This window comes from Anoplophora glabripennis, unplaced genomic scaffold (genome assembly GCF_000390285.2).
Source record: "Anoplophora glabripennis isolate ALB-LARVAE unplaced genomic scaffold, Agla_2.0 scaffold74, whole genome shotgun sequence".
Taxonomy (NCBI): domain Eukaryota; kingdom Metazoa; phylum Arthropoda; class Insecta; order Coleoptera; family Cerambycidae; genus Anoplophora; species Anoplophora glabripennis.
In genome coordinates, this window is record NW_019416212.1 from 1146086 (window position 1) to 1167911 (window position 21826).

At 34.7% G+C, this 21826-nt stretch overlaps 1 protein-coding gene across 1 annotated transcript in view; it reads right to left on the bottom strand.

The window, feature by feature from the left end:
- Positions 1–1246: 1246 nt before the first annotated feature.
- LOC108906142 (POU domain protein 2-like) overlaps positions 1247–21826 on the bottom strand; it is a 150340-nt gene continuing 129760 nt past the window's right edge. The window contains exons 5-9 of the mRNA XM_018709325.1: positions 15584–15699; positions 9776–10030; positions 5052–5111; positions 3756–4065; positions 1247–3681 (exon numbers count right to left, since the gene is read on the bottom strand). Coding sequence (XP_018564841.1) covers positions 3131–3681; positions 3756–4065; positions 5052–5111; positions 9776–10030; positions 15584–15699 — 1292 coding nt within the window. The 3' untranslated portion in view covers positions 1247–3130. The remainder of the gene's footprint in view (positions 3682–3755; positions 4066–5051; positions 5112–9775; positions 10031–15583; positions 15700–21826) is intronic.

Here is a 21826-nt window from a genome sequence, read left to right on the forward strand (position 1 = left end):
ATAACGATATATTGCCATCTCTCGGTAAACGTTAGAAATAATAAATAATAGTGTTGGTCACTATTTGTGTATAACGCCTATTTTACTTTTTGTCTTCGAAAAACCTAAACCTAAAATCCTTATTATTAATGTAAAACAAAAATATTTTCCTTATTTCTTTCTGTATACATATTTGAATTCTTTTCCACCTTAATTAGGGATCTACATTCTAATTTGTTTCCTGGTTAAATTTTTCAAACGCTGTCATCTAGATAGCGTGCCTTCCCTTAACATTTTGAAACAGATTTAAATTGTTGTGACGACGACTTATTTGAACGGTATTTTTGCTTTTCGCTGTTTTAGGTAAGTGAAATTTAAATAGTTTTGAATTTTAAGCAATCAGTAAACGATCTGAAATGTGAATAATACCTAGGTAATGACAGCGAGTTTTTGTTCTTGTTTGTTTTTGTGTGACAAAAAGAGAGGTTGGGACAGGGGACTGCCCGGTATGAGTAAAAAAAACGCATCACGCTTGAAACTGCCCTCAACAAAATAAATTTTTCGCCGATCGACATCAAAAGCGTAGTTTTAATGAAAGCTGTTAGACACTAAAGTAGGTATCACATTTACTGCCTAGGCATTAGAATAATTTTTTCTGTCGCTAAATTAAAAATTAAAATTTATTTGTTGTTTGTTTATATGGACTTACATACCTAAATTATTTACATAATAATGCTTATCTCATAGCAACCACAGATAACCTGATGAAATTATTATTATTAATGAAAAAAGTGTCATACAATTTTAATAATATAAAATATAACTTTGTTTCTTGTTATAAAATTAAAATTGATCGGTGAAAATATTATGTGTTTAACTTAGCAGTAAAGTAGATTTAATGCCTCGGCTGCACCTCGTCTATTAAATAGCAGCCGCGGCAATTAATTCTGTACATTACTGCCTAAATAAGTAACTATTTTCCATAGTGTTAAGAAAGTTAAAAGGACGCTCCGCTCCTTCTGATCATTATTGCTGTGACCAATTTGGAAAAAGCCGGCCGACACGACTACGAGAATCGCCTCCAGGTGAGTTTTATGCCACTCGAATATAACTTTCATTTTCGGCTTTAATTTTATTTTTCTTTGATAAATATTACTCAGTTTAATTGATAATTCTTAAGCACTTATCTATTTGTAGTTTTGCATTAAATCTATCGAACAACAGAGCTGACGTTCAGAGAAGTAAGAGTAAAATTAAAACAAATTTGTTACGAATCCATTTCTTTAATGAAAATAATGTACATGTTATTGCCTAGACCACCATTATATTACACTTCTGAATAGGGTCTTATACATCTCAAAAACTTTAGATTACTAAATAGTTACAAAAGTTCTAAAACTGAATTTTTACTCAATACGAATTTGTAAAACAGTTCAAATTCAATTTTTGAATGCAACTGGCCTCCTTCCCCAGTCACAAGTATCTAAACACATTTATACTACACACATATACCTACTAGACTAAGTCCTATGGGAGTTTTACATTTCACTTTACAACTTTCCAGGGTAATCGTAAGTAACATTACTGGTGTAGCTGAATGTACATAATACTAAAACCACACATTGATATGACGTTGATTGTTCAAAATGTTCACAGACAAAATTATAAGTAATATCTAAAATACTGTACAACTATAACGTAGTACGATATGTGCATTGGGTTGGAAAAATTGGCCTCTGAACATTTCTGCGGACATATATATTCACGAGTACTATACTTAGTTTGCTTGAACACAGATATAAGAATAGGTATGTGTGCTTAAGCAAGTGCCCAGTTAAACCGTGCCGCTTTCAAATATATTTCACCTGAGACGCAACATAGCGGAACGGTTCGAGTGGTGATGGTAAATGTATAAGAAAACAAACACTATTGGGTAAATATATGTGTGTAAAGAAATAAACGGGAATACGGACCCTATTCCTCCCAACATTTCAGGCCTAAAACCAAGAGAGTGCGTCGATCCCTGCGAATGGAAATTATAGTACAAAATTAACTTACAAAACAAAATTTATTTGGTGATATCGCGCTGTTCTCATTAATATCAACAATCGTTTAATTTTAATTAGGAACTTTAAACATCTCTAAATTGGTCCTCGTAAAAAAAGAACCACTAAATTCGATATATACACTGACGTACATACAAAGAGCAGGTTAATAAAAGTCATATACATTGGGTACTAAACAAATGGCTATGTCTAGAATACTTATATATTTACCATTATAACATGTATCTATCTACAAATTGTACACGATTAGCAACTGACAGTCAATCAAATAGATAATAATATGAGACCCTGCTTAACGAATGAATGTCACCTGCCAATCTCTAATCGGTCCCTCTTCTCGCCAAGCTGGTCATAATTTTCCGTGCCTTCCTCACACAAACTTTCATAAAAATAAATTCAAGTTTATTTTTAAAGTACAACCAATTTTAATGTGTCTGTTCTGTATAGCAGTGAAGAAGTCTCAGGAAATTTGTTTCTTTGCTTGAGGGAAAGAAAGGATCTTACAATCAAAAACGATTGTTTATTTACAGTGATATAATAATATATAATAATTATATAAAAAGTGATATTACAATTTTTACAATAAAATAAAACTATAAAACAAAAGGTGTTAATACCTACCTACACGCTATATATATGGACATCATAAGTATTTTTGGCATAAATAACAACAGACCAGTCGAATCATTCAATGAAATACGTGGTTAAAATGTGACTAAACTACGCATTAGGAACTTATCAAGTGGAAGACGGTTAGTACAACGTGAGGACGAAAAGGTGCAAATAAAATTTGTAAAATAAATAATAAGCACGAATGTACATCGATATTTCCATGGGGATATAAATGATTATGTTCGACTGAGATCCAACACACAAATATTGAATGTCGAAAATACTGACTAAAGATGTCATCCACGAAAAGTTCAGCATATATAAAAACCAGAACGTCCCTTGGATCCGCCTCGTATTTTACACGATTTCTGCACAGTCGTCTATAATACACAGAGTAACGGGCAACTCAATCTCATTGCACACAGAGAAACCGATTATTCCAGGTAGTGATCGGCGAAGAAGTTGACGTGGTGTCATTCCTGCTTCACCATCACATTGGGGTTGTAGTTGTGTCCACTGGACGTCACCAAGGACAGAGGACTAGTCGCCAGGGTGTTGGCGATGTGGAACATGTTTCCGTTGCTATTCCCCACAGAGCAGGGTGATCCCATTGCCGCCGTAGGGGGGTTTATCCTCTTCTCCTTCTGTCTTCTGTTACAGAACCATACCCTCACCACTTCCTTTTCCATGCACAGTCCATCGGCTAGCATTGTGATCTCTTCGGAGGTTGGTTTCGGATTCTGCATAAATGCCTTCTCTAATGCTACTCTGACACTGGTTTCTATCGAGGTCCTCTTCTTCCTTCTTCTTCCTATAGTTTCGGGTGTTGTCATGGGATTACTGAGCGCTCCGGGGTTAGTCAGAGTACTGTCGGCGTCTTCCAGCCACTTCTGAAGCAACGGTTTTAACTTGCACATGTTCTTGAAGCTCAGATTTAGCGCCTCGAACCTGGATATCGTCGTCTGGGAGAAATCGTTGCCATAGAGTTTTCCCATGGCTAATCCCACGTCACCTTGCGTAAAACCTGCAGAGAAAACCACAAATTAAAACATTAACAGAGGGCTCGGATTAGGTCCTTGTGGAACACTTTGTACTCACCTAATTTGATTCTACGTTGTTTGAAGGTTTTGGCGAATTGTTCCAGCTCCTCAAGGTCCGTGGTTTCTTCTGGCGAGGGTTCCAGGATTCTGGAAGGGGTTTTCAGGTGTTGCGGCGTCAAACCCCCAGAGCCTGGAGTGCTGGGTGTCAGCATACTGGCAGGTATGTTGTGTGTGTTGTTTGGAGGGGTGGTTTGCGTTTGGGGTAGAGGGGCATTCTGTGGAATGCTGCTGTTGTGTTGGTTCGAGTTTTGCTGTTGTGCTTTTTGTAGCTGTTGGAGCTGTTGAGCTGCTTGTGCGATCTGTTGTACCTAGAATGTAACAAGTAGCCGTTAAAATTTTAGTTCAATTTACATTTTTTTATGTAACACTAGTATTACCATCTAACATAAAGCCTAACATATCGCTTTGTGACATCACTACCACTCAATTCAATTTCAAAAATAGAAATTAGTTTTAGAGTATGTAATTCCGTTAATATTGAGTTTTTGAAAAAGTGTAACAGAAGCTTGTACCATTACTTTTATGAAAAAATTCCTTGGTAGAATTTTTGCAATTTTTTTTGCTTATAGTTTCCAGGAATTCTGTATTTTAACTGTTATATACGATTTGCCCATGATTTTTTAACTTTATTTTTAGAAAATGCTCACTTCTCGGTTATTAAATGTTGTGCAAATTTTTTTGTTCATAATTCATAATTTTGATTCTGTAAGTCACGGAAAGATACGGGTTTGTACTGTTTTATATCTTTGAATGTTTAATACAGAAATACACATTTCGTTTAGTCACTTTACCGAGTAAAATATCTGTCAGATGTGACGTCATACGGAAAGCGTTGAGGCTTTGTGATGTAGATGGTAATGACACTAAACATGTACTCGTGTGTTATGAATTGAATGTATTTAGGCAGGTGTTTGAACTGTTGCCCCGTGTGTTCAAAATTTGAAATCTGGTGTTGTCGGTTAATAATGCGTTATTTTGAAATTTTGGACCTGTCGTGTTAGCCTTTGGTGATACTTTTTTGAGAACACCCTGTAAGTTATATCCCCAAGTGACAGTAACCAACTCATTATACATAAATTTCTTGTGTGAAATCGTATTAGCCCCAGTGTGTTAGTGTTTTGTTCCAACAGAATAACGTGACGAAACCACATTACTAACATGCAAACATATCATTAGAAAACAAATTTCTAAGGGGGAAGTTACGCAACTCCTCAATGAGGAAGCAAACGAACAAATTTTGGTAATCATGCACTGGGGATAAGACAGCTTAGGTGTCCACTGTCCACACACACACCTGCATCGAATGCGACGGTCTGGAGGGCAGACCAGATCTTGGAAAGCCTTGCAGAAAGCCCTAGACAAATGACAATCGGTTACAAGCGGGATAACAGTTGAAGTTTTTGATTGTTAGATCGTAGGCGTCGCGAGGAGACAGCTAACGTTGAATTATTTTTATAGATACGGTTATTAAACAAATATATTGATATAAAATAACATATAAATATATTTGCGCTACGATATTGTTGATTAAAAGCACGAGGTCACAATTGTCTTATCTAATTGATATTGGGACACAATTGCGTGTAATGTTTAAGAATAATCAGGTACTGAGAATGATTGATTAGGTACGTTTTTGTATTCGACAATACCTTGACTCAATCAAATTTTTAATGAAATTCAATGGAATAATGAATAGTTACTTCTTTTCACTTTGTGCCGAAAATATCTAATCAGGCATTTCTAAAATTATTTCAGTTAGGTTATGTGAAAAATAGTACCTAAAAGGTGCCAAATACAGAATTTATGTTTGACCTGTTTAACATATTACATTTAGATGCAAAATATATTTTGGACAGACATTTGGTTTACTAAGGAGAATTTATTTGTGTATTTATTACTTTTATTAGTACGAGTACGAAATCTTCATTCATTTTTCTACCTACTTTCACTTCTACTTAAATCGTATTTTATTATTTTCATTTGATTATTGGATTAAATTTGACCTCTTAAATACAAAGTGTCCTGTGTATAGGTGTTCAGATCATTAAATACAATAAGTAAAAACAATGAATAAGTTTCAGATTTCCTTCTGAAGATATGAGGTGTTTGCCTCAAAAAATCTGTAGTGTTTTATCGCCGATATTGAACAATGAAAATTAATTGAACTGACCCGTATAAGCGATTTTACTAATAACTTATTATACATACAGCGTGGTAAAAAAGTTCTGCATAAAATTCATATTTTCGTTAAACAATTTTTTTTTCGAAAAACGGTGAGACCCGTAGATTTTTATTTGATCCAGGGCACCTTGTTATGTGGAAAAAATTTTTTTTTCGATAATCCACTTACGGCAGCGATGACATAATTTTTTTTTAAATGACAACGCATATTTTTTTCGTTCGAAATTGATGACAGTGATAATTATCTAAACAACGGTGTGAAAATTTCGATGTCTTACATAACAATTTTTTTTAGAAAAATGCACCTTAAGTTCTTATAAGTGATAATTGTCTACTTACACTATTAATGGCTCCGAAAAGGACAAAGTTGACAAAATTACATTTCAAACGAGTAAAATTACACTAATGTTTGTGTAAGTCTAGCGAAATTGTTCGAATTGCCCACCCTGTACCATTTGGCATTGTCCTAAGCGTGTGTAAACGCCGTCTACACTTCGTTCAAGCATTCCCGGGTCGATTTGATTTATTTCAAAACGAATACGGTTTTTAAGTTCTTCCAAATCACCTGGTCTGTTTGTGTACACACGCGATTTCAAATAGCCCCACAAAAAAAAGTCTAGAGGTGTTAAATCAGGCGAACGCGGAGGCCACTCGATTGTTCCGCGTCGCCCGATCCACCGGCCAGTAAACGTATTATTCAAGTACTCCCGTACTTGCACTCCATAATGGGGCGGTGCACCATCCTGCTGAAACCAAATTCTTTCCTCAGGAATATCAGGATCCTCGTTGTTCGGGAATAACTCTGCTAAGCTTGGGACCAAATCGAACCGCAGGAAATCCAAATAGCGAGCAGCAGTTAAATTTTCCTCGAAAAAATACGGGCCTAAAATACGACGCCCTATTATTCCCGCCCAAACGTTCACCTTTCGGGGGTGCTGATGATCTACTTCTTGCACCCAGTGCGGGTTTTCCTGAGACCAATACCGGCAGTTATGTCGATGCACCGATCCATTAAGATAAAAAGTAGCCTCGTCAGAAAAAATTATGTTCTTGAGGAAGTCGGGGTCTCCGTTACATCGATGCATTAAATCTTCACAAAAGTGGAGACGGCGGTCTGGGTCGTCCTCAGTCAATGCATGTATCAAGTGACCCTTATAGGGGTGAAATTTCTCTTTTTTGAGAAAGTTCACCACAGTTACATGTGAAATATCATTGTTCAATGCAATCGACCTTGTACTAGAATGAGGGTTGTCCTGGAGCTCCACCAGGATATTCAATCTAGTTTCATCATCTACTCTAGGACGACCCGCACGAGGAGCATCTTTCACACTACCAGTTTCCTCAAACCTTGCCAGTACCCTACTAACCGTAGATTGCGTAATTGGTGGTCTGTCAGGGTACGTTGCATTAAATAATTGGCAAGCTTCTTGATGGGTTCGTAACTTATCGCCGAAACCAATCATCCTCAAAATATCAATTCTTTCGCGTTCACTAAGTTTTGCCATTTCGAATTAAACGATTTCACCAAAGAATGTTAAATCGGTACTGATTTTTAGTCTTCAATATTTCAGGTAATCTACTCCTTTCAAGTAAACATTTCTTTGGATCTTTTTTTTTTGAGGAATTTATCGGCAAACTCGAAGACAAAAAGTCGACCTTAATTTGCTACATACTATTTGGATTTTGTGCGGTTGAACTTGGTTCTAAATTTTGCAGTTTAATCAGGATCCTGACAATATCTGATGAATAATTCCGCAAATATTACATAACACCAGTTGCAACTTAAGTTATCTGAAATGCTTTCTGCCGAATAAATTTTTTTCTAAGGCATTTGATCCGTAAACAGCAAATTATTGCATTCAAGAACTTAAGGTGCATTTTTCTAAAAAAAATTGTTATGTAAGACATCGAAATTTTCACACCGTTGTTTAGATAATTATCACTGTCATCAATTTCGAACGAAAAAAATATGCGTTGTCATTTAAAAAAAAATTATGTCATCGCTGCCGTAAGTGGATTATCGAAAAAAAAATTTTTCCACATAACAAGGTGCCCTGGATCAAATAAAAATCGACGGGTCTCACCGTTTTTCGAAAAAAAAATTGTTTAACGAAAATATGAATTTTATGCAGAACTTTTTTACCACGCTGTATATGCACCTATTTGATTGTAAAATTTTATATTCAAATCGTACGCTTTTGTCATAAATCTCGTGACGTACTAGACAAGTGATATATTATTACAGAAATCTTATAGAAGTAGCTAATCTGTTAGAGGTTTATGAAAATTTACTCCGGGTGCTCAGATTACTACTACTGTGTCCTTGTTATTCTTATTGTTTTAGAAAGTGAGACTGCTACGTCTAAATCACGATAATTTTTGGTACAACCGTATTCTTCTTATCAACAGATGGCGCAATTGAGGCATAATCTAGTAGTCACAACTGTTCTCCAAATTCGTTTCCTTTTTAATTTTTTATTAAATTGCCAGTTAAAAATAATGATTTAATAACAAGACGTTTTTCGACATCCCTTAGCTTAACCAACTGCGATTTGTTCCTAAATATGAAACATTAATTGTGCAGGAAAATTTATAAATTGTATGCGCAAAAATGTCCATTTTTTCGACATTAATTTGAGAAAAAATTGAATGAATAAAAATAAAATAATTGGATTGTTCAATTATCTTATTTTTTTTTATTATATTTTAGGAACTGCAAAATTTAAAATTAAAAAATATTTAATGGTATATTTTTTAAATATACAAATTGTTGAAGTGAGATAAATTCATGAACAAAAACAGTATTTCATCTCGATAGGAAAAACAATTTTTTATATTTGTATATAATTTTATGATCAATTTAATTCAAAATAAACATTAAATACATCAAATTATTACAATTTTTTTAGTTGATTCCAGATAGCAAGGCTTGCATTATATTCAAAACTGCACATGTCAGATATAAGATGAATATTTTAGATTCTTAAACATTTTTGGATGTATACAAAACATTTTCCGTTGAAATTAGTTAATTTATAGAGGTTCATTCAAATTTTGTATTTTAATTAAAAAAATAATAAATTCAGCATTTTCATTTTCATCTAAAGAAATTTCTAGTTATTAGGTTAATAAGCCGTATAAACGACACCCTGTATATTACAGTATCAATCAAAATATTATAGACTTTGTTTTTCATTTTTTTACACGTCACGTCTCCATTCTAAACCTTGCTGCTCCTTAATTTGTTGCATTATTGTATGCCTATCATTTTGTGACTATTTTCTATAAAAATGTCGAATGCTGTTTATCCACATGTTGGTTTTTTTATTCCAAAACGCTTGCATCCAAAAACTGTATGCGATTTTTAAAAGCAAAGAATATAAATTCCAATGAAAACTCAAAAAGTTGTCAGTCAATTTTTTTCAAATATGAACACGTACCTATAACTACAAACTATAGTTAAGATAAATTGTAAGTAATTAATCATTTTATACAAATTGCAATTATGTATTATTATATTTAATGCAATTAAAAGTAATACAGGTTAGATAGCGACTTAACGTCGGAATTAGAAAAAATTTTATTGTGTTCAAATAAAAGAAGATAAACAATTTGTTATTTTGTAAAACGAAAATGTAAATACTAGGATGTAAACATATATACCAAGTACAAAGGTACTTTATCAATGGTTATCTCTTGCGTATTAACATTGTTTTAAAATTTCGCAAGAGTAAAGTATATATACAGGTTTTCATACATAGAAATAAGTGTTTTTTTTTCTTATTTCCAAGTTAGATTTCCTTCATCGAATATGGATGTACATATGGATGTACTAACCTGGTTCTGCAGGAAGAACTGCGCCTGTGGGTTCATCTGGTTCCCGCTGGCCTGCTGCAGCATTGCCAGTTGCTGCAGCTGCTGCAGGCTCTGCGGGCTCTGGAAGGCCTGCAGGCTGCCCAGCATCTGCAGGTGGTTGCCGAAGATCCCTCCCAGACCTCCCAGGGCTGCTAAGGCGGCTCCCACTCCCGGGCTCGAGCTTGTCACCTGGGAGTTGGGGGTGGACACTCTGGGCTGGTCGGTCTCGGCGGTCACCTGGAAAGGACAGCAGAATTTTATCAATTTGGGACGGCAAAAAAAAATCGTGTCAGCGCGGTAGTCGCAAGATTTTTTTGACTGGCAGCCTGGTTTTTGATACTGCTGGTGACTTGATAAGATAAAGCGGATAAACACTTGTGGCGGGTACATTCGGCTGAGTCGTGGTAATCGAAGATGGTACTCAAGGGGCGATATGGAACGTCATAGATTAAGCTGGGTACTGCGATGGGTAGCAAAAGGAGGGCGTGCTCCAGGGTTACCTTCTAGGACCACGATAAATATCGTTAATATCGTTAACTAGTATATTTTGATGCTAGTAAATAGAATTATTTATGTAATTCGGATCATAAACGATTATGGTACACGCGATTATATTGGCTAGTACCATAATGATAACTTTGAATACATCACGGGTGCTATAAGGTAATAAGGACTTCGGTTCTTATAACATATTGGATACCTCAATTATTCAACGCGTTATAGTTATGACACACTCTTTTGGTCATCTTTTACTTTAGAGATAAACCCATCGAACTTTATATCACTGTAGTTCAGACAAAATGTTCTATTAGATTAAATAAAATGTACAGGGGAATATCAGAGTTGTTATTTATAGACATCATCTTTTACTTTTTCGATATATTATCAGCGAGATTTTCTATTGCCATTGTAGTTTACTATTTAGAATTAATTCCTTGGCGCCGTATTAACAATGGATGATAAGATATCGTTACCATAAACAACTGGACGTTTCTAAGTAAATTAATTTACAATTGAAAAGTTTGTTTCAATAATTGTAATAACAGAAGTGCAATCTAATCTGTGTTATCTATTAATTCACGTTTTGGTTAGTCTACTTGACGGTGGTAGGTTCGTTGTAATTAAATAGAAATACTCGTGTAAAAACGTAAAATTTTTAAATTTATTTGATGATTCAGTTTACTAGCGTGATTATGACTAAATTCACAGAACATATGTCGCAATAGATTAATACATATTAAATAGCGACCTTAAATATAAAAGTATAGCAGATACTTAAAAGTGAAAACAGTGACCGGACAAAATTTGCTTTATTTATTAGTAACTCGTATAAAGGAAATAATTGTTTAACCGTTACCTATAAATGATCAATATATTACTCGAGGCTTGAACTATACAGGGTATAACATTAAATGGGGGTCAGTTTTATAGGGATAATAGTAAGTGTTCCCCAGAATTCTAATATAAAATTATTCTTAGTCAAATAAATATAGTCTAGTTATAATTCGTTTTTTTTAAACTGCACTTAAAATCTTGTCTACGCCGTCACTGGGCATTTTCCGAACTCGGTAGTATGAGCAGTCTTGTTAGTGTTGCCTGCTCAAGCCAACTGTGCGAAATTAACGGAATGGCATAGAGCTAAACTGCAATGGAAAACAATTTTGTAAAAACATATTGCTTTTTTTGTCACTGTTAAATACGTCATTAATTGTAAGTAAAATTGATTTATGTTTTAAAATAATAACTTTAGCAGTTTTATAAAATGTTCGTAATAAAAAATAAATAAAAATATTTACTAATCTGATAGAAAAAGTGTATGTCACTATTTTTTGAAAGCATTGTGTTTAGCGTATAAATCCTACTGTTCTTGACATACCTGACTACTGACTTACTGACCTAGTTTAGGTGAAGAATATACACATCATTTTATTACATTTGTTTTTGTTTTCAGTTTATCGGCCTATTCGAGAATCTGTTTGTAATACTAAATAAATAATTTCGCGACTTTCTTCGTAAAGCAGTAGTTTTTAATGAAATCGAAATAGAATTTGTATACTTACTGCAGTGTTGTGTTTTATTAAGTTTAAGTTCATAGTGTAACTAAAAGTGGTACTTTATTGAAGTGTTTTGTTTAATGTCAATGGTAAAATCTATAGGTAATATGACCTCCATCAAAAGTTACGCCCTGTATATTAATATCCAGGGTGATTCAGAATTTATCCGAAAAAATTTGAGAATACCTATATGCGTCATGAAAAATGGAGTCAGTATCGTAAAATTTTTTGTAAAATCCTTATAGTTTTCGAGAAAAAAATTATTGAAGTTCTAGTATTTAAAACCCTTACATCGCTGGGCTACTGTAGTCTCTACCGTTATTCACGTTGTCTCTGTACGCAATTCGCTCTCTCTCCACGTGGTTTCTGACGATTCCGAATACTGAAATCCGATTTTAGTAGGCATTTTCTAAGTGTCAAAAATGGCTTACGTGTATAACAACTCGGTGTAGATGGTTATCGTTTTAATTTGTGTTATGGTGAAGTATTTGTGTTATGGTGAAGCAAGACAACATTTGTGTTATAGTGAAGTATTTGTGTTATGGTGAAGCAAAACAACATTTGTGTTATGATGAAGTATTTATATTATGGTGAAACAAGACAACATTTGTGTTATGAAGTATTTGTGTTATGGTGAAGCAAAACAACATTTGTGTTCGGATGAAGCATTTGTATTATGGTGAAGCAAGACAACATTTGTGTTAGCTCGTAGAAACTGGGTACGACGGGCCGAAATATGCATGTTGGTGGACAAAAAACAAAACAGTTGTTATAACATCAGGTATCTCAAATTATTTTATTAATTCAAACCACAAATTAATTTTATTAATTAATAATAGCAATAGCGGCAAAAGTAGTTCAATTTGCTGATATAAAATAGGTGTTAAATAAAATTTTAATTTTTTTCCTTAGGAAAGGAAATCTTTAAATTTTTTGTCTGTTAATTTTTTTATTACACTGCCGTTGTGCCGGTTTACGACTGCATGTCAGGTTTTACAGTGGACTAATTTCCAGTGTCGTGCAGAAGAATTTTTAAATCATTTTCGATCTGCCCTTTTTGATTTTTTTTACAAAATTGTATTTGTACATTCAATTTTTTTTTTCGGATAATTTCTGAATCGCCCTGTATTTGGTGATAAGTCCTGACATATACCAGTTAGAACTTTCCATATGTTTTTCCAAACAAAACATGAGACAACCGACCGACAGTAATGAACAGCATGGGCGTAACTATGGGTCAGGAGTGCGCACGGCCCACCCCTGCGTGACCTTTTTTTTGAGAGGCCTCCATAAAGCTTGCACCAAGGGCCCACCCCAAGCAAAAATTGTAGCTACGTCCTTGATGATCACCTATTACGAGCCGCATTACCCGAATTCTAGATGTAATTTTCTAAAATTCATATTTACACATTCTAAAGGTGTCTCAAAATCTAAAATTCTTATGTAAACTTTTATGAAGACGGTGTGATTGAAATTAAATTGTTCTTAAACCAAACGCTCAGTTATTAAAGCAACGGTAACGCTCACATTCCTGAAGCATCCTATCGGGAGGCATAAAAAATTATTCGGTGGCATAATGTATGCTGCATACTACACCGAACCAGTCTTTAATTTCTCAGGCTATCCGTTCGAGATGAATGTAATTAGGTGTTAAATTAACCGCGGTAATTGCCGAGGCCTCGGAGGCCTCTTCGCCCATTAAAACGCGCAGAGTAAAATTCGCACATCATCTATTTGCCGTGATAATTTCACACTTCGGTTTTACATCTTCATTTAGTGCGTCGTACGTTCGAAAATTGGCGGCCCGCGCTCCAATTACAACAGGAAGTAATAACGATCAAAGCGACGCGAAGGTAATCGCCCGATTGGGTGAATTTCTTTTTTGGGGGTTCCCCAAGGTTGGAGCCTTGGACCTTTCTAAGCAATTATCAAACGGTAAATATTTTTTTTGGTAGAAATTTTACCTCCGCCGAAAAAAAAGTAATTTATTCATTTACTGACCGTTGCGAGTAATACTTTATAGGAAAGAAGCAAATACCAGTGGCGTGCAGTGGCATTGCAAGTAAGGTAGGCAATAGTAAAAGTTTGATTAAAAAGTGAAATAAAAACAATAATAGGCACTTATACTTACTCATTAGACAATTAATGCAAGAATTTTTTAAAGAACACTGACCAATGTTCCATTTCAGACATAACATTTTTAATTGAGTCTGTTGAAAATCTGATAGTAAAGTTCTAGCAACAGCAATTATATATTGTAAATTAGGTCAATACTGCGGTCTTTCACTAATCATAACTGGCTAGAAGTTGTATGCATTCTATAAAATTGTCATTGTTTGAAGACTCAGTGTATTCTGCATGTCCGCAAAATGGCAGTTCTTGTTTCCCCAAAAGGCAAGTTACGTCGATGAGTATTCGCATTATATTACGATTTCTATCTACTTTAAAATTATGCCGTTCTATTTCTTCTCTAAACGAACGAGAAATGCTAAATTCTATTTGATTTTGCTCAAAGGTGCATAAAGAAAGCCCAGATTTCAAATGATTCTCGGACTGACCACCTTTTTTTTACACTATTTGTGACATGATCAACAATACATTTTATTCATTTGCTTGCAACCTCTAAGCCACTTGTGATTATCGTAAATCCTATTGCTAAAATATTTATTATTATATAATATATTATATATAATTTTAAGAGGTGGACTGTTTGTTTTCAAATGTTCTGGAGCGAAATGGAATTGTTTTTAATCGTAAACATTGAGATTATTGGGAATATTGAATATGGTTAAATGCAACTGTGCGTTTTTTCAAATGATATTGAGAATATTTGCGTTTGTTTTTTTAAATGACAGAGAAAGTATGGATAGAACGAAAAAATTAAGACATGTTAAAAATTAATTCAAATTTAATAAAACTTTTTTTGTGGTTTTACTAGGGTAGGCAACGCCTTTTTGCCTACATTGAATGCTCGCCACTGGCAAATACTACTCGTTTATAAATTATGTTTAGTCGAACTGTTCGAAAAAATTAAATTCGCAGTAAACACAAAGGGGGTGTTTTCCCTAAAGAATTTAAACATTTAACTTTTGAGCAGGGGTTGAACGGCTTCTGATGCTGTTGGGACCTTCGACTCTGGATTTATATATTGAGAACAAGTGTTTTCAAAAAGAACAGATCTACTACGAACCCAAGGGATCCGTTGTCAATTATAAGTAATGATATTATTTCAGCAAAACAAACATTTAAACATGCTTTGAAACCAATATGTTTCTATTTATTCTTTAATTTAACGAGTAATGCGATAAAGGTAGATTTATAATAAATAGAACAGTTTTGAAATAGAGAATATAGAGTAATATGTTTGGATATTTTTTTGTTTAAATTATCATTCTAATTAGGTTGAAAAAAATTAACAAAGTTGGTTTTTGAAAAGTGACTGCAGAAAATGACGTTATATGTGACCCCGCCTGTGTAATTTATATAATACATGTGGTAACTACGTTCTTACTGCACGAGATTGATGTTGCAATACTTTATCCACAGTTAGAGGTTAGGAAATAATTTAAAGATCACCGCCATCTATTGCGAGGTATTGTATTTTTAGCCGTCACAATAGATGGCGCTTCAAGTTTTGCTGAAATTTATCTTTCTTAAAGCATTTTTAAGAAAAATTTCAAGCCAGCAGTAGTTGAAGGATCTACATTTAACATCTGATCATAAAAAAATTACTCACCAAATTCAGGGCACCCCCTCGGTCTGAGTCCATGGAATTCTCCTCGTTTGGGTCGAGCTGCTGGTCGCTGGCGATGCTTTGGTCGTCCCCGCTGACGTCGCCATTGGCATCTCCGTCTGCAAAAGAGGAAATTGTAAATTCCAGAATAAATTACCAACTGTGAATCAAATCCTCGACGATCTGCGCTTCGTATTCGATTTCGAGCGGTTGGTTAGTTACAGTTTTTTTCTCATACGACTTAAGCCCAATTACACTTTATGGAAACAGCCAGGGTTCTAAATTGCCCATGACTAAATGATTATCAAAAGTTTGTTTTCGTTCACGGTTAGTTTAGCGCGCACTATAAAGTTTACCCATATGGGCGGCTGCGATGCAATGAGTACATTATGCATATTACATTTTTCAAGGCTTGTTCCCACTTGCCTTCCACTGCCCTTATCTTTAAATCCGTATTATAACTAGACAATATTCCTGCATACGTTACTAACAACATAGTTGACTTTAAATTGTAGTTATTCAACCAGTTTTCTGGAATAACTAATGTTAAACAATTCAGTATTATTTTAAGTTAAGTGATGATTGTCTTTGAGACTGAATGTCCTGCAGTAAATACAAAGCAAATGAAAAATGCTTTACCTCTCGTTACCGATTTATATCCAACTTTCCTCTAGCAGGTACTGAAGCTGTTATTACTTCTAGTCAGTTAGCGACAAGAATGGTAAATATGAATTCACCAGCTCTCTTGACAGTACCTAGAATTACAATGATGTACCTACTTGAAGTATGTAAATAATTAGAAAATAAAATAACAGCAGGTGTTGATGCCATATCTAGCTTTGCTATATGTGTTAGCTGAACTGCTAAAATTTGTCTGTAAAATCGTACTAGATAGCTGCATATTTCTTGATGTATGGAAGATTGCAAGATTGTGCTTAGCTTTGAAGAAAGATGACCCTGCAGTAGTCAATAATTAAGTCAAAATCACACTATTTAATGATGTTAATGACATCCTAATCACAGGGCAACATGGTGTTATTTCTGGAAGATTGTGTGTAACAAACCTTGCTCCTCTCACACAGTCAAATTCATGTTGTGTTGTGTGTGTTGTACAATGTTGAAATTAATTCACTTCGTGGGGCCTTCTCCTGTCCTGGTTGAGATCCGCCGGCTGAGATCCGCCGCCGCCGCCGGCTGAGATCCGCCGCCGCCGCCGGCTAAGGGCTGTTCTCCTGGCGATCACGCTTTTCTGGAGCATCTAACGGGCCCATATCAACTGTGGTCGAGATTACAGAAGCAATATGTAAGTGGTGCCATCTTCACGGCGCCATTGAATTTACTTGAAATTAATATACATTTACACTCACTCAGTAATGAGGACATTTACTCTGATTTGGGTACAAGTGCACCAAATACGAGTTTACGTGAAGAATTTATTTAAGGAGTACCTATATTTGAGTGAAAGTACTCAGTAAAATATAACATCGTTAGCTTCCACAGACACCGTGATCATATTCTATTCGATTATATTATCGATAAGCTGGAAAAAACCAGTGTCGTATTTCAATTTCCAAGTGTTTTCAAAATTCACCCATTTTCCATTCTGGAACAAAAAGGCGGAAAAAAGTCGTACCAAGCCGAATCGAGCGAGTCCCAGCGCGTCGAGCGTGCTGTGGGAAAATTGAAATTTTCACCGATATATCCAAAATCCCGTCGTTGCGCTCCAAACCGCTCCCAGCATCCAGAAAACACCCTCTCTACGATCGCGAATGTTACGAAATTCAGACCTTAATCAAAATAACGCCCTGTTCATTAATCTGAGCAACCCAGGAAGATATAAAATTCCTGAGAGGCCAAAAACAGAAGTGCAAATCTAGCCAGAGTCTAAAAAGCCGCCTTAAATCGGAGAGATGCGAGAGCTATCCGCTTATTCAAGGAAAACCAAACGAGAAACTCATTTGTGAACGAACGTCAACTCTGAAAATCGACAGATATAACTAGGGACGGAATCCTGCCCAGTGCTTACAGCGCGATCTAATAGAGATCGGTGCCTGACTAGTGCCTGTAGCACAATCAACATTTTTGTAACAATACTATATGCAAATATTTATAACCAATATCTATTGTCAAACATATTGTAACTTGCTCTAAAGTCAGTAATATAAAGCAAACTATAAAATTCCATATTTGAGTTATATTTTCTCACGAGGTTAAAACTCACAGCTCCGCAATTGATTGGCTTGTTTTCGCTTCAAAAGTTTAATTGGTTAGTCGTTTGAATACAATCTAAACAATCTGTTGTGTTTAAAAATCATCGCATTGATACCAGAATAATGTTTTCTTGCTTTATACAGGGTGGGCCACCAGTAACGCCTCGGTCGCTAGTGACCAAACGGCAAATGTTACAGAAACCTGTTTAGGTGGGTATGTGTAGGTTGATTACGGCTACATTTTAAAAATATTTTGAAATATACAGGGTGTCCAGGAAAAGCGTACCATATCAAAGTTATGTTTTTTTAAATGGAACACCCTGTATTTTACTGCATTTTTGAAAGCACCGTAAAAAAATAGGTGAACTTTATTAAAGGTTCTGCATACCTAGGACTTACAGTTTGTGAGATATTTCAATTTTAGTGAAAATGCAGGCATAGCGTAGAAATTTAATATTAGCAATAAAAAAATAATTTTAAGGAAGCAGCTTTGGAGGGTCTATTTTAGATCCTTGAAGTTATAAATTGTTATATTTGTCGTCACTTAGTATTATACAGGGTGTTCAAAAAACTGCTGAATACTTCTCTCAACTTTAAACAGCAATAACTTGGTTATTTTAAATGGAACACCCAGTATATTTTTACTTTGGGAGTTGGGAAATTTAAAACTCTTTCAAACTGTGTATAGGTTCCCTATACCTATCTCTAACGGTATTGGAGATATTTGTGCCGTTTCGTTTTTTATCGATTTTTTTTTTGTAAGATGTATCCACGTGTCTTTATCGAGGTCTTTACTGAATTGGTTTGAGTTCTTCTTGATGACGTCTCTTTAAATATAAGGAGAAAAATGTGAATGCAATTAGATGGCGCACCTGCACATTTTTCATATTCAGTGAGGAATTATATAAATCGATAAATAAGTAATAAATGAGTAGGTAAGAATGGTCCATGTCAGTGGCTACCACAGGTGTCCAAACCTCTCGTAATAGACTTCTTTGTTTCGGGCTGTATAAATATATATCTTGTACACAGTGTTCCACCTACTACTTGCGATGATATGAAGAAAAGGATTAGATATATCACCCCAAATAACTATTCTAAGGAATGTGAGAATATCATTTGAAGATAGAATAAGATGCTGTATTCAAGAGAAAGGTTATCAATTCGAACATCTATTAAAATTTTTCTTTGTTTCTTCTAAAAGTAAAATTTTCTTTAATAAATATTTTTCTTGTTCATAAATAATTCAGTTACTTACTACAAACATATTTATACAAAATTAATAACTTTTTATAATCATTCTGCTTATAAAATAATATTTTTTATTAGAAAACTTTTTTGAATATTTTCATGATAATGATAAAAGGAACTTTTACTTTTAGAAAAAACAAAGAAAAATTTTAATTGATGTTCGAATTGATAACCATTCTCCTGAATACAGCATCTTATTCTATCTTCAAATGATATTCTCACGCAAATGCATCTCTAATCCTTCCCTCCAATATCATCGCAAGTAATAGGTGGAACATTGTATACAAGATTTTTTATATAGCTCGCAACAAAGAAGTCCATTACGGTGAGGTCTGGACACCTACGTGGCCACTGACATGCACCATTCCTACTTATCCATTTATTACTAAATTTTCGATTTAAATAATTTCTCACTGAATATGAAAAATTTGCAGGTGCGCCATCTAATTGCATCCTCATTTTTCTCAATATATTTAAAGAGACGTCATCAAGAAGAACCCAAACCAATTCAGTAAAGACCTCGATAAAGACACGTGGATACATCTTACAAAAAAAATCGATAAAAAACGAAACGGCACAAATATCTCCAATACCGTTAGAGATAGGTATAGGGAACCTATACACAGTTTGAAAGAGTTTTAAATTTCCCAACTCCCAAAGTAAAAATATACTGGGTGTTCCATTTAAAATAACCAAGTTATTGCTGTTTAAAGTTGAGAGAAGTATTCAGCAGTTTTTTGAACACCCTGTATAATACTAAGTGACGACAAATATAACAATTTATAACTTCAAGGATCTAAAATAGACCCTCCAAAGCTGCTTCCTTAAAATTATTTTTTTATTGCTAATATTAAATTTCTACGCTATGCCTGCATTTTCACTAAAATTGAAATATCTCACAAACTGTAAGTCCTAGGTATGCAGAACCTTTAATAAAGTTCACGTATTTTTTTACGGTGCTTTCAAAAATGCAGTGAAATACAGGGTGTTCCATTTAAAAATACATAACTTTGATATGGTACGCTTTTCCTGGACACCCTGTATATCTCAAAATATTTTTAAAATGTAGCCGTAATCAACCTACACACACCCACCTAAACAGGTTTCTGTAACATTTGCCGTTTGGTCACTAGCGACCAAGGCGTTACTGGTGGCCCACCCTGTATAACATATGATTTGTCATAATTTTAATGATTGCTCTGGTTCTTGTGATATGCATAATGAATCTCTTATAGCAAAAAATACTGCAATGTTTTAAGTATTTTTGTTACATATTTTAATTATTGCACTTATACTTTTACTTGTTTTCTTAAATAAGTGTAAGCCGGGGCAAATAAATGTTGAATAAACAGGGACTTGATTTTGTGTTACTGCTTGTTTACTAAACTCTAAATATGACTTAATGAGGCTGAAATATCGTGCAGAAAATAATTTTTTGTATCGGCAAGTAAAACAAAGCGTCAGTTCAACAATGCTGTGTTAAAACAAATAGAAGAGGTTTTACGCGTCGCGTCGTTCTGATAGGTGAATATACGTACACTCCGGTTCACGTTGACGTGGAAAATGTGTGAAGGGATTTCACCGAAGAGCTAGGTCCTGCACACAATGCGATAAGGTAAATAACCCGCCGATAACTGCGGGCTACAAGCCCTCCTGTCAGCTATAAGAAATTTCACACCAACTGGGCGCTCATATTTAGGGATGCACAGCCACTGACCAGGCACGTCAGGCGTGAAAATAGCTTCAAATCTTACACGAGAGGTTTTATATAAACACACTGCTGGCCGATAACGAAGAAGCAGGCGCTGTCGTGGGCCCTTCTTGATGTACGGGGTGGATATAAAATAAGTAAAGTTAAAAACGATTGTATGATTTTGATTGATAATATTAATTTTGTCTAATTGATAAAATTGAATCCGTAGTTAATGTAGTTAATTTGTTGAAAACACGGGAAAATATCAAACAACGCACATCTTTATTCTATGGCTAACTGTAAATGGCATTTACAGCTGTTCTTGATAAAAGAATCAATTTGCTACAAGTTATCCCAATAAAAGTTGCCCAAAAATGTAATAAAAATATTTCTTATTAATCATCAACGCATCAATGTTCGAATACTGCTGATCCGCTCGGACCAATCGGTCTTTAATTAACATTTTGAATAATTTTAAATTTAGTTGTTTCTTAACCGTCATACATGTTCATCTAAAAATCTGTTGTGTTTCGATATTAGTTTAGAATATTTCTTTATTTAAAAATTAAGTATCAATTAAAGTCAAACTGAACTGAAAATAGTCTTTATTTTGTCCCTTTCGAAATCACTTTGCGGTTAACCGAGCCAGAATTCTCGTATAATCAGATACATTACCATGGATAAAAGCATTAAAAAAGCAGTTGAGCAATTTAAAGTCGCGACAAAAGATTTTGGAAGTAATCCATCTAAAAATGGCGCGTGCTGCGAGGGGTGAGTTTTTTAAAGGGTTGATTTGGACCTTCCATTGGCTGACAGGATGGCATAACAAAGCGGTTACCTTTAACAGATTAGGGCTAGCGGGTTAACAACAATGTCTGACATGGGGTTATCCAAAGAGACCATCAATCTAGCGCTGACGCAGCGGTTTTCAAATTTCAGCAGCCTCACGTGTTATAACATGCGTCCACGGCCTCTGTTAATATATCGTTAATGTTTTCTGCATTTATCAGGGACCTATTAGGCGTGTGACAGAATCTTCTTACCCGCCAACGTGCCAGTAATGCGTTTTTTATAAAGAGAAGATATTTCGAA